This window comes from Calypte anna, chromosome 11 (genome assembly GCF_003957555.1).
Source record: "Calypte anna isolate BGI_N300 chromosome 11, bCalAnn1_v1.p, whole genome shotgun sequence".
NCBI classification, from domain to species: Eukaryota; Metazoa; Chordata; class Aves; order Apodiformes; family Trochilidae; genus Calypte; species Calypte anna.
Window position 1 is genome coordinate 11,326,519 of NC_044257.1, and position 13,789 is coordinate 11,340,307.

Genomic DNA, 13,789 nt, shown 5'->3' on the forward strand with positions numbered 1-13,789 from the left:
GCGAGGAGGAGACCCGCAGCCCGCAGGCACCGCCCGTCTCCCGCAACGGACTGAGGGACACGGCAGGGACCGGCAGCGCGATGCCCAGTCCCCGCGAGCGCTTCCAGGGGCGCTTCCCCGCCCTTTGGATCAGTGATGCCGAGCAACCCGGTCCCGCGGTACCTCCCGCTGCCGTTCCGCAGCCCAGCCCAACCCAACCCCGCTCCCTCACCGCTCTGCCCCGCCCCGGCCCTCTGCAGCCCCGCGCATGCGCCCGCCCGCGCCCGCGCAGCCGCTGCGGCGGGAGTGCAATGGCGGAGCCGGGCAGGGCGAGCCTGAAGGAGCAGAGATACGACCGGCAGCTGAGGTAGCGCGGCGGGGATTGCTGCGTCCCCCGGTCCCGAGCTGCTGGCTGCCGGTTGGGCTTTGCCTCTCGGCCGCAGCTCCACGACCCCGCTCCCGTCGCTCCGGTTGCCCCTTACGGCCCCGGGCCTCCTCCGAGGCCGCTGGGCAGCAGGGTGGCGGCGGGAGGGACAGCGGGGGCTGTGAGCACGGGTTGGCTTCACATGGTTGCATGTGTCTGACAGGTTGAGTGGTTGCAGTGCTGTGTCCCTGCTGTCATTTGTGCAGCTGCAGAGAGTAAAAGTGCTGCCCGAGTGCAAGCAGAAGGGCACTTGTGGCCGAGGTCTGTCAGGTGCCGACTGCAGCCTGAATATTATAGATGTATTAAATACCTTGCTGAACTCACCAAGAGTGATTTCCATCTGCTTGTATGTTTCAGTGTTTTGTACTGTAGATTATACAACATACTAAAATCTATAATCTGTATTAAAACTTAAGAAAACTTTGAGTTTTAGGACAAAATTTGTGTAAGGCATTTTTTGATCCAGGCTGTTTTTCAAAAGTTGTAATACGTTGCAGTGATAAAGCTCTGTGCATTCGTGTAGTGTAGAATACAAACATGTAGGCAATGAAATGTCAGTACAGTTGGAACGTTCTTCAGAAAATACAAATTTTGCCAGTAAATTTCCTTAAGGAAGGTTTAATTTGGTTAGTGCTATTTAGTCCCTCTCTACAGGGAATTAGTAGTATGGTAGTTTCGCTTTGTGATGGTTTATTTCTTATTTCCTTACATTGGCTTTACAATCTGAAATTAAATTATTTCTGAATGTTTCTTTTTCTGTGCCATCCTAGGTTGTGGGGTGACCACGGACAAGAAGCTTTAGAATCTGCCCATGTTTGTCTGATAAATGCAACAGCAACAGGAACTGAAATACTCAAAAATTTAGTGCTACCAGGTAAGTAGATACCCTTTCTGTGTCTTCTTTGTGATGTGTCTAATAATTTCATATTCATAGTGATTTTTTTTTCCCCAAAGGTATTGGTTCGTTTACAATTGTTGATGGGAATCAGGTCTCTGGAGAAGACGTTGGAAATAAGTAGGTTTGTTACAAGTTTCCAATAAAATCGAGAAATAGCAATGTTTCATAAGTAGTTCCATATCTGTACTTTTTAAGAAATCTAACAAAATTATTAATAATACTAAAAGCCTCTGTTTCTCCAAGTCTTTTGTGGATGTGAATGCTTGTGGCATACAGCATGCATGATCAGTTTGATATTAGCTGCTAAATTTTACATAGTTCTTTAGTTACTAGTTTTGTATCTTACAGGTCTATTAGCTTCACAAATCAAGTTTATGAAAACAATGATCTACTCATTAAAATATTTAAAATAGTTTGCTATAATCTTTAGCTGTGACAGTGCAAGATTGGCTTGTGTTTCAGCAGGGCTATATATTTTCCATAATTTTGGTGATGAAAATAATTTACTGTTTATCATTGTGAAACTGACTGATAGCCATTTATTGGCTTTCATAGTCTTGAATGGTGGTGTGGTGGAGAAAGAAAAAAGCTCTTTACAAATCCTGTCACAATAATATGTTTACTAGTTCTAGATCACACTTTTTAATGATTCAGATAGATACCTACAGATATCTGTCTATCTACAGGTGTTATGTGGGGGGAAGAATGTTCAATTACATGAAGAAATTAGTACTTATGGGTCTGCAATTATGCAGTGAAAAAGAATCTGCAGTATGATCCTGGCCTCTAGGGGAGTTTGGCTTGTCTTATTTTTCAGATTTGTGCCTCAGGCATTGGAAGGTTTCATTAAGAAACTGAACATGAGAAAAATATTATAATGGTGGGGAGAAAAAAAACAGATTTAAGGGGAAACTGTTGTGTATGAGGTCAGCAACACTCTGAACTACAATACGTAGCTTTAATGTTGTTTTTCTTCAAATAAAACTTCACATGTAACTCCTCTTTTTGTCTCCTTTTCAGTTTCTTTCTGCAAAAAAGCCATATTGGTCAGGTAAGGAGATAGGTGTATCGAAAGTATGCAAGTGTTGAGTAAAATACTCAATTGTGGTATTATGAGTAATGCTAAAAACATGCATAGGTTAAAATCTATTTATTTGAAAAATACACTATACTTACTTTTTAATTGCTCATGAGTGAGAAGATAAGCTCAGTTCTGGCCAGATTTAGCAAGTGCCTGTTGTTTAGGTAATTAGTTTTTCTGTAAATAAGCAAGGCTTGGAATAAGAACTCCTGGCTTATCACAAAGTCTTTTTTTCTTCTTTTTGCATGTAGTATATATAATACTGATATAAAATATAAACATTACAAGAGATTAAATGTTGTTTTGATTGTTCTGAAACAGAATCGTGCCCAGAGTGCCACAGAGCTCTTGCAGGAGTTGAATAATGATGTTTCTGGAAACTTTGTTGAAGAGGTTTGTTTTCCTAAACTAATTGAAGGTTTGTTGTTACACAATGTGAAAGAAGTTAACTACTTCATAATTTTATAGCTTTCATTTAACACTTTACATTGAATATTGAACAGACTTGTGCTTTCTGAAATGTTCAGTGTTTCTTGATTTTTTTTTTTTCAGAGTCCAGAAAAACTTCTAGAAAATGACCCTTCCTTTTTTAATCGGTTTAACTTGGTGGTTGCAACACAACTGCCAGAAAGGTAAAGAATAATCTAGAGTTTTTTAGTTTTCATTCAGCTGTAAATGCACGTTTCAGTTGCAGGCATATTCCTACAGGAAAACTGATGCAGAGCAGAACTGTGTTGTTATTATTACAACACATGATGACATTTTTTCTGCTGAGCTTTTTATATGTTAGTACGTAGTTAAAATTTATTTGAGGTGTATACCAGACTCCTAGGTGCTGTCTCCCAGTTTATTTGTCCATGTCAAATACTCTTGTAGTGAAAGTTGTTTCTGGTCCAAAATTCCTATAACAAGTATTTTTATGTAAAACCTAGCAGATAATTGGAGCTGTCATATTGGATTTTTGTGTTTTATCACTTGTATGGGTTTTTCTGTTCTACCCATGTATATAATTATATTGTCCATATGAACTTTTATCAAGACCAGAAGCTCTTGATTTTTGTTTTTTTAACTTCCTGCTGAGAGACCTCTCCCAGTACAGATGAAAAATGGCAGCTTGGAGTATGGAGAAACTTGGGGGAGAAGAGCATGCTTCTGTTTGTGCAGGCATACTGCTTCCACAGAGGCAAGAAGTTGCTGGATAGATGAACAGTGAAATCTTGCTTTTGTAAGGAAGTGGCTGCTGTTGGTACTTTTTCCTCCCTTTCCCCTGCTTGCAGAGGAGCTAGAGATACTGCTTTTTACTGACACAGAGCCAAGTTGCTTTTTTGAAGTGGTGATTTCCTAGCAGGCATTTGTCTATAAAGAGTACTACTTGTGTGCTATTCAAAAACCTCTGGTGTGAATTGTGAGCTATGGTTGTGCAGCAACCAGATCTAATTATTTTTTTCTTTCACAACTCATTGAAGTCCTTTTGTTTTATTGGTTTGGGAGGATTTAGTTAAATGTAAGTAAGCTAATGGATAAATATATTTGCAACCCAGCGTAAGTTCGCATAAAATTAATCATCTTATCTATGTTTAGAATCAGTAATATTAGAGTTCTCTCATAGAAAAGTTGTCTTTCACAAGTGACTTATATAAGAGTTAGCTTTATAGTTAAATCTTGTCCTCTTGTGCACCTGAAAAAAAAAAGTTTTTTCTTTGCAGTACACTGCTGCGCTTGGCTGAACTTCTCTGGAATTCTAACATTCCTCTGCTCGTCTGCAGGACTTATGGACTGGTTGGTTATATGAGGGTCATTATTAAAGAACATACAGGTTAGAGGAGTTTCTGAAATAAATGACTTTATAAAAGGTTTAAAGCTTCAAATGTAATGTCATTTCACTTTGGTTTATTTTTTTCATCTTGAAATGTATTTAGTATTTGTTAAATCTTGTGTAGTTTGCAGTTGGTCACCAGGAGTATTCCTTGAAGAATGCATAAAATTATGGACTGTAAGAAATAATGAAATTGGAGATTATTCTGACATTAAAATTAACTTACACAAACCACCAATTTTGAGCAGATAATGCACTGTATTTGATGTTGACCTCTGTTCTGAATGCTGGACATAAACCAGAAATCATTGGTGTAATTTTTTTTCACAGTTGTTGAATCTCATCCTGACAATACATTAGAAGATCTGAGACTGGACAAACCATTTCCAGAACTTAGGGAACACATTCAGTCTTATGACTTGGATCATATGGACAAAAAGGTTGGTATGTGCCTTAAGACAGATGCAGACATAGAACTCTATGAAAATGACTCTTGGCCCATGACTTTTTTTGGTGCCAACTCTCATCTGAGCAGAGAGGACTGTAGAACCAGTCCTGTTGCACTATTTTTGGCCTCTGCCCCAAATGTTACAGTTTGTATTTAAATCCTAAGCAAGTTAAGGTCTTGGGAAGTAAATATTCTTGGACAACTCTATCTCTTTTTACATTGATTGCTCCTACACCCTCTTTTAAAATTATTTCTGCTGCTGCAGAGCTTTGTACTTGTTGGTGTGTAACGTAAGTTCTGCTCCAGAAAAGTACTGGCAAGCTTGGCTCAGTCACCCCTCTTTTAAGTAGAGAATTCACTAATTTGTTTTATAGTACTTGGAGAATGTGATTTCTGAATCAGAATCTGGAACAGGGGAATGGATTATAGTTTGCATTTAAAATATGTTTTTAATTTGTCTCCTTTTTTCTGCTGTTCAATTACAGGACCATAGCCACACTCCATGGATTGTGATTGTAGCCAAGTATCTAACAAAATGGTTCAACGAGGTATATTACAAAACCACATAACTTATAATTCTGTTATTATTATTACTATTACGCTATATCTGTCTTTGCCAAAATAACACTCTAGTTTTAAAATATGTAAAAATAAAGAAAAGAAGGTGGAACCATTAAGAAATTATGGCTTGAAATATGATTGAATGTATGTGAGCAGCAATAGGTTCCTTGAGTTCATCAGTCTGAAAACAATGAGGCTAGAAGTAGATATTTTAAAGACAATGTTTTTTGTGTTTTTAAATTCAGAAAAGTGATCAGTTGCCTAAGAGTTACAAAGAAAAAGAAGCCTTCAGAGAACTGATTCGGCAAGGTAATGTATGTCCTAGGAGTCACTTTTTCATATTGCAGAAATATGTAGGGCAATATCTGAAAAATAATCAGAAGTTCTTTGGCACATATAGTATGATTCTTCTACCAAATGATTGTTTTAGACAAGTGCTCTGCTTGTAAATGCAGTTTGGAAGTGTTTTTCACTTTGTGCTGTGTAAGGTAAAGAGTATGTTTGATTTGGGTGGGAGGAGAGGTCTTAAAGAGAAAATCCTGCAGAAAATGGTGATGTTTAACATGGAAAATGTAACAAAGAGAAAAGCAGCTGGCTTTGACACTGAAATGGTTATTAACTACAAGTATTTGGTTGGTGAATTGGCCTTCCAAACAGTTGGTAATCATTCCAGTTGTAAATAATGAATCTAGAGAGAAAAGCACTGTAACCAGTGTATGACCAGACTTCTTGTTTGCAGGTGTTCCAATCTAATACTTCTTGCAGGTGCTAAATTTAATGATTCACTTCTAAGATGCAGAAATAAATTTTCATATATTATTTTATAATAAAAATATTAACTGAACTTTTGGTATTTCCTCATTTAAATGAGGAAATGGCCTGTGTGCAGATTGCTGAGTGGTTGGGTCATCCTTATCCCCAGGTTAGGCTAGGGAATGGATCTGATCTCTAGTAATTACCTTTGGTTAAATTAGATTTTAAAGGGATTGCCATTGCATGGTGTGACTTCCTGTGTGGCTTTGTAAGTGTTTGCCAGATTTGATCAAAAAACCCTCAACAAAATATGACTGGGGATGGGAAGAAATGAGTTGCCTTTTTACCACCATCTACGTTAATTTGGTGATTATGAAACTTTGTGGCACAAATAAACTGGTATTTTTGTGATAAGTAACTTTTATTTAACATAACAGGAAAATGATGCGGAATGTGTATGTAGCTTTATCAGTAAATCTTAATAGTAATTCTGTAAGGTATTATGCCACAAATTCATCCAAAGCCAGTCTGCTCTGTTGGTGAGACCTAAAATAAGAGATGTAATTCAGGGGATTGTGTGTATTTAATTTTTTTTTCAATAAGGTATCTTAAAGAATGAAAACGGGATTCCAGAAGATGAGGAAAACTTTGAAGAAGCTATAAAAAATGTGAACACAGCATTAAACACCACAGAGGTAAAATAAACTATATGACAAAGTCAAAGAAATTTCAAATGCCTCCTTTTTAGAGAACAAATTAGGTGCTTTTAGGACAGGAATTCTATTTGCATATTTAGGTAGGACAATTTTAGGGTTAGTACAATTTTAAAAATTGAAATCATAAATAGAAAAATAGGCCTACACTAAGTGGCACAGTAGCTTATGGAAGTTCTTTTATTTCCTGGCTCATGCAAGCAAGGTACATTTCTTTCCTGCAGGCCTGAATTCAAGTGTAGAATGAATCAATAACCAGAGTTCATTCATAGTGAAATGCCTTCATAAACTGATCAAGCTTCAAAGCATCAAAAATGAAGTTGTCAATGTTTTAAACAATCCTGAAGTAGTAACTCATGGTTTAGAATTGACCTCTTATTTCCTCTTATTTCCTTAATCTCTTATTCTTGCTTAGTTGCAAAAGTCACATGGGGTAAAAGCACATTCTGCAATTCTTTCTAGATTACATTGCTTTTTTTTTTTTTTGAGCTGTGCTGATCCCTGCTTGGACAGAAGCAGCAGGTAAAGCTCAGTGTTGATGTCCAGTTTGTGTGCTAACTGCAGCAGTTAAGGAGTCAATGCACTCTCACTTTGGCATCCCCAGGTGTTTTTAATTCTTCAATGTAGAACATGAAATAAGGTGAGATTTTGTTTGCAACATTCATCTTGATCAGAAGCATGAGCCTTGTTTTGGAATAGTTTGAGAAGCCTTGACTGTATGAGATAGAGATTTCGGTATGAAACTCTTGAGGTTGCTTAAGGTTGGCTCACCTGTGCAGTGAGTGTTGAGATAATTCAATAAGTGGAAAGTCAAGTAAATACAAGCCCAGTTAGTTTTTGGTTGTGTGTTTTTGGTTTTTTTCCCCATAGGTTCCAAGATGCATTGAAGAGATTTTTAATGATGATTGCTGCATAAATCTCACAGAGCAGGTAATGAGTAATTAAGGGTAAGACTTAAATGTAGAAAAACCATCATAAATAACCTTTGTGTACATGACTGTCTCTTGTACATTTGCAGTCACCCTCCTTCTGGATTTTGGCTCGAGCTGTAAAGGAGTTTGTGGCAAATGAGGGGCAAGGCAGCTTGCCTGTTCGGGGCACTATTCCTGATATGATAGCAGACTCCAATAAATTTATCAAATTGCAAAATGTGTAAGTATACAGTTTTTTCTTTAATAGTTACTAATGTAAATGTAAATGGTGATGACTTCAGAACTCGGAAAATGCATCAGCTCCCGTATTTAAAAAAAAAAAAAAAAATGTGTGTGCAAGACTGAAGTTAGGCAGGGTGTGGGAAGCATGAGAGCTAGGGTCTGTCTGCTCCCTGGATTGGTGCTGTCTGCTGTTTGGAATTAGGGCTGAACCCTCCAGTGCAGCCCTGGGGCTGGGTAGTAAGGAAGTGATCACTTAGTTTCAGATCTAGTAAAGTCCTTTCTTGAGATAGTAGATCCCAAAGTCCAGCTACTCCTGTCCAACACAAATTACTGCTTAAACACAGACTTCGGTTTTTCTCCTGTATGACAGCCTGCAAACAGAAATTCTAGTTTTCTAGATATTTAATTCTAAGTACTTGATTTTAATTAATGCCCTTTGAAGGGGATTGTTTGGTAGATAAGGAAAGGTGAGAGAAAGAGCTCAGTCCTGCTAAACTGTCATGCAGGGGGGCAATAAATGCATTCATATCCTTGAGGTAGCTCACTTCCATTCCTGTGGCTTCTATTTTGTCTTTATATTGTAAAAGCAAAAAGAAAAGTTATCCACTGTGAAGTTGATGACTTTGTGCTATAATTACCAGGGCTTCTTTATTATTAACAGATACCGTGAAAAAGCAAAGAAGGATATTGCTGCTGTGGGTAACCATGCTGCTAAACTGTTACAAACCCTAGGCAAGGTAATTACAAATGTACTGCCATTCTGGCAGGATAGAAGTATTTTTTCCCTGGCATTTGGTACAGAAATAAGTCACAGGAGACAGAGATTGAAAGAGAAGGCTTAATTACCTCATTTTATGCAAAAGGCTTTTAAGTAAGTTGTAATGACATTTAATATTTGTGATCTGTTATGTCACTTCTTGGTTTGATCATGTGAAAGTAAAAGGCATATAGGGATATATCATTAATGATGTAAGACACCTTTTTTTCCCCTCACAAAAATGACTAATTGTTTCATAATGAACGTATATCTAAAAATATAAGTTCTCTTGTCATTGTATGTACTGGAATTAGTATGTTCTCTCTTTTAGGCACCCGAATCTATTTCAGAGAGGGAATTAAAATTGCTTTGTGAGTATGCTTGGATTCAGTTACTGTGTTTATGCAAATGATCAAAGCCTTGTAATGATAATGCAGTTATTAATAAGTCATTATCTCATTTTTTCAAATAAGTGTTTAGCAGTTGCATCTTTGGTGCTACATTTAAGTAGATAATGCTCTCCCTTCTGCACCCTCTGCTTAGGCAGCAACTCAGCATTTCTTCGAGTAATACGATGTAGATCTCTATCCGAAGAATATGGTTTAAACACTTTTAACAAGGATGAAATCAGTAAGTACTCCTTTTTGTCACATTTTAATTGCATTTTCAATTTGAAATGGTTTTGTTATAAAAAATAATTTTATATTACATATTCTGTTTCTTAATACAGCTTTAAAATTTGGCATCAACTAGAAGTATTTTAAGTTTACAATGTTGATTTCAGTTTGATGTTTGAAAGTTCAAAAATGACCTTACAGCTTGATGAATGCTTCAGGTTTGATTTTGTTTGTTCCTTTCAGATTTTATTTTTGAGAGCACATAAATAAAACATTATTTTCTTTAAAATGGTTGTTTCTGTATATCAGCTATCTGACAAAGCTGGAAAGGTGCTTTCACCTGAGCAAAGATGTGAAAAGAGTTGTCTTGGTCCCTCTCAGTTAGCTAGCAAACTAATTACTTAATGCATTTTATTTTTTGAGCCTGCATAAATTATAAAGAAAGCTAGAAATACTTTTTATCAAAGCTTGTTTTAATTAAGCTTATGCAAGTCCTCTGAATGTTCTGGGCAAAATGTATATACAAACTGTATGTGTTTTCTGTATTTATATGTTTTGTAATACTTGTAAGTGAATGATCCTTGAATTAGCTGGTGATAGGCATAGTGGTTTTTGTAGTAGTTAATATTTAGAAACACTGCTGAGCTTTATGTTAAGTTACTTGAGACATGCTTTATATTTACATTCATTACAGTTAAGTATATTTGACCCATGCGTTTCAAATCCCAGAATTATAACTAAGGAATATGCCATTTAATGTTACAGCAGCTGTCAGAATTAAAATGTGAATATATTCACTGAGCAATTTATATCAAAAAGATACTATGTGGTTGTGTCATACACTCTGGAGTCAGAGTTGCCTGTCTGACTCATTGAGACTCCCAGATACATGTTATTTTCATTAAAATTTCTTCTTACTGCAGATTTTGCAGTTTAAGCATTTGGGAAGTCCCTGGTTTCATGTAATTCAAAACCTTTTGTTTTCCATTTTGTCTGTACCAGCTGATGAACTCTCTTGGTATTTTCAGTTTCCCATATGGATAACCCAGACAGTGAAATAGTGCTGTACTTGATGCTACGGGCTGTGGATAGATTTTATAAGCAGCATGGGAGATACCCAGGTATGTTACCCAGAGTTACTTAATATCATCAAAAGAAGTATGAAGATCCAGTGATTACTATAATACTAGCTATAAACTACAAATATAGCATTAATTTTGGGTTTATTTGTATGTTAACATAACTTCAAAAATGTGAAAATTCAAGTGAGAATATTTTCTTCTCGAGAACTTTAGGAATTTATCTCAGTTGATAATGAGTTGTGTGGATTATGAATTGGTTCAACTGTGCAATAATTGGTCATTATAATGAGTAACATCTACAGAATATTCAATTATTATTAGTCTAGCATTAATAACTTAATATACAAATTAGCTTAAAGCCTGTCAGAAAAATAAAATATTTACACTGCTCTGTATACACAGTAACTTTGAATATGGCATTACAGTTCTGTGAGGAAACTGTTAACTTATTTTCCAGGTGTCTATAACTATCAGGTAGAAGACGATATTGGAAAACTAAAATCATGCCTCACTGGTTTCTTACAAGAACATGGGTTGTCTGTGGTGGTGAAAGATGACTATGTTCATGAGTTGTAAGTATTGTATCTTAAGAGTCACTTTTTTTGTAAAATTGACCTGAAAACACTAACTGTTGCTTTCCTATCCAGTTGTCGCTACGGAGCTTCTGAGCCCCATGCTATTGCTGCCTTCATGGGAGGTAGGAATGCTGCTCTTGCTTCCTAAAGTCCACACAAACAAATAAACCTGCAGTAGTACATGCTTGTACAGAATCTCCACTGTTTTAATTACTTTGTGTTGCCAGAGCAAAGATTATAATCACAGCCTGTAGTCAAACATAGTATTAGAACAAAATCTCCCTCTTTATTCTCCAGATGTGACCTCTTATGGTGTACAGAAAAAGTGGAGGCATCAAGGATTTAAAGCTAGTAAAAGAAACCAAATAAACTTAAAAAATAACCTCAGTACATCTGTAGCTTAAAATGAGTTCAAAAATTAAAGGCTTGAGTGAGGCTTTGTGCTTAAAGAAAAGGGAATAATTATAGTAGTATTAAAGTTAGACAATACACACCTTCCTTTAATACAATACACTGCTGAGAATTTATCAGTTACCTTTGGCTTCATGCAGTACCAAAGATAATGATGTATTAAATACTCTGTGTATGTAGGAGGTTTCTTCTGATTGAAACATGGTATGTGCAGTGCTTTAAAAAATGTAAAGGTAAATTTTGGAGAAATTACAATATTTCATACTATAGAACATAAAAAGATCACAGTGAAGTGACACTGCAATTTATATTACAGTTTAACTTTACATGATTTAATTTTTTTTTAATTGAACTTCTCTATTTCATTTAGAGAGGTCACAACTGGCATGGATCTGTCTGCTCACATTTTTATTGTGTGTATGTGGGTACATGTAAATGGAGAGATAACGTATATAGACCAAAGTGTATGTAAAGCTACCTTTTGAAGTAACAGGTTTTTTGAGTCTTTTGTACTGGGAAGTATTGAAAGCCATTTTTTTTCTCTTAGGAGTTCTATCAGGTGCTTCCCAAATAGTTCCAGCATAGTGTGTCCTAGATAAAAAACATTCTTTCACTGTTTTTAGTAATCATCAACTACTTTCTGCTTTTTTCTTTCTCTTATAGGAGCTGCTGCACAGGAGGTTATCAAAGTCATTACAGGGCAGTTTGTAATTTTTAATAACACCTATATTTACAGTGGAGTGTCACAGACTTCAGCGACTTTCCAGCTGTAGGGTAACCATCTCCTATATGTTGCCAACAGGTGCTGCTGCATTCTGTAAACACTGTGGCATTCTGCCACTGACTGGACTGTTCCTTATTATCTAGACATTAAAGCTTCTTTATTTGTAACTATTTTTTTCTTTTTTCTTTTTGAGGACAAATAAAATCATACCATAACCTGAAATTGTTTTTTTTTTAAATCTAGAATTTTCTGATTCACCTGTGAAACAGCTGATTTTGGGCATGGTAGGTTGCCTTTACAAATTGGTTTACCTGATTTGCAGCAGAGATTAATTTTTTCCATAAAAGCTGCACTATATAAGATGGGGGGGGTGAAGGGGGCATGCGTGAGTTTGGAAAAGGTGAATGTGACTTCAGTGGTCTGAGGATCAAACTGTGAGAAGAGTGAGGCAAAGCTGCTCGGCTGCCTTTTATTGAGTTCAGGGGCATTAGGGAGAGGGAGTGTGTGCATTGGATCTTGGTTCTTTCAGACGCAGGAATCCAGCAAAGGGTTCTCTGCCACGCATCCCTATGGAGCGATGCGTTGTGCGGTGCTGCTCCAGGTTCCTCAAGGCTGACTTGGAAACAGCTGCACCAAAACCCAGAGATTTCCAACAGCCTTGACCTGGAGCCACGCTGGGAGAAAGTGAAGGGGCATCTCCCGGTGCCTGAGAGGAGCCGGGTCTGGCGGTGCCGCCGCAGCTCCGGTCCCGTCCCGGTTTGGCCGGGGGTGTCAGGGATGGGGCCGCGCGCCCCAAGGCTGGGCGGGAAGGGTGCGCGCGTCCGGCTCGCGCCGGGCTCCCTCAGGCGGCGGGAGGGGCCGGGGCGGCTCCGGGAGCTGCTGATCAGAACCAGAACCAGAACCGCTGCTGTCGCCGGATCAACAGGTAGTATTGCCATCCTCTGGATACCCCACACCCCCCCCCCCGGAAGCTGTCAGAAGGACGCTTTTGCTGTTTCATTGATGGACTGTTGGCCTTTGTTTTTTTATTCCTCCCCTCTTTTTTTTTTTTTTTCTTTAATCTTTTATATGTTCTTTCCTTTTTATATTTGGGATGATCTGGAGTACTTGTTAAGTCTTCTACTTCAAAGTGGAACTCTGATAATGAGCTATAAATCATACATAGCTCCTCTGAGAGGGGGGAGTGGTGGGGTGACTGCTAAAATGGCACCAGGCGACTTCAAAGGCTTGTGACACACAACAGGGTTTCTCAGAAGTTAGCAGACTCATCCTCAGCTGCTGATATGAATCTGATTTCAATAAGGCACCAACTATCCAGACTTTTTGTTTCTCTGTACAGGATTTGACCACTGGGGTTTTAAAGGTAAAAATACTCCTAGGAAGTGGCTGTTCCGCCCCTGGTGTGGCTGAGGGGCTGAGTCCAGCAGCCCAGGCCCTGACAGGCTGGGGATATCCCACCAGTCTCCTTCTCAGCTCCCTGCCCTCCTGTGTGGGTCCTTCTGAATGTTCCATCCGTGTGCTTCAATTATGCTGAACAAACATTAATATATATGAATTTTTCTAGCAAGTGGGGCTTTTTTTTTGTTTTTGATGAGATGTTACTGTGTTGCTTTCCATAACTGAGGGGGGAAGAGATAATCTATTTTATTTGCAACATCTGCCAGACATCTGCAGCAGCAAATCCTATTACTTATTTTTCCACCTTTGCCTTGTGATGCAAAAGCAGAGTTGAGCTATTTGTGTTTTCATGTAAGCTTTGTCTTCTATTTTCTGTATATTGCTAAAGAATGATTCAG

At 37.9% G+C, this 13,789-nt stretch overlaps 1 protein-coding gene across 1 annotated transcript; it reads left to right on the plus strand.

The window, feature by feature from the left end:
* The first annotated feature begins 224 nt into the window (after positions 1-224).
* Positions 225-12,211, plus strand: NAE1 (NEDD8 activating enzyme E1 subunit 1). The gene is made up of 20 exons (XM_030457596.1): positions 225-346; positions 1,174-1,277; positions 1,358-1,418; positions 2,322-2,352; positions 2,704-2,775; positions 2,935-3,014; positions 4,089-4,198; positions 4,529-4,638; positions 5,132-5,194; positions 5,453-5,516; positions 6,564-6,655; positions 7,544-7,603; positions 7,692-7,825; positions 8,489-8,564; positions 8,916-8,955; positions 9,128-9,214; positions 10,230-10,322; positions 10,741-10,855; positions 10,931-10,980; positions 11,933-12,211. Exons 1-20 carry the CDS (start codon positions 291-293, stop codon positions 12,040-12,042), a joined length of 1,608 nt encoding a protein of 535 aa, XP_030313456.1. The 5' UTR covers positions 225-290; the 3' UTR covers positions 12,043-12,211.
* The last annotated feature ends 1,578 nt before the right edge of the window (positions 12,212-13,789 follow it).

Coding starts and splice junctions, on each gene's coding strand:
- NAE1 (XM_030457596.1), top strand. CDS start 291: ATGGCGGAGCCGGGCAGGGCGAGCCTGAAGGAGCAGAGATACGACCGG. Junction 8,956..9,127: donor GAGGGAATTAAAATTGCTTT/GTGAGTATGCTT, acceptor CCCTCTGCTTAG/GCAGCAACTCAGCATTTCTT. Junction 10,323..10,740: donor GCAGCATGGGAGATACCCAG/GTATGTTACCCA, acceptor CTTATTTTCCAG/GTGTCTATAACTATCAGGTA.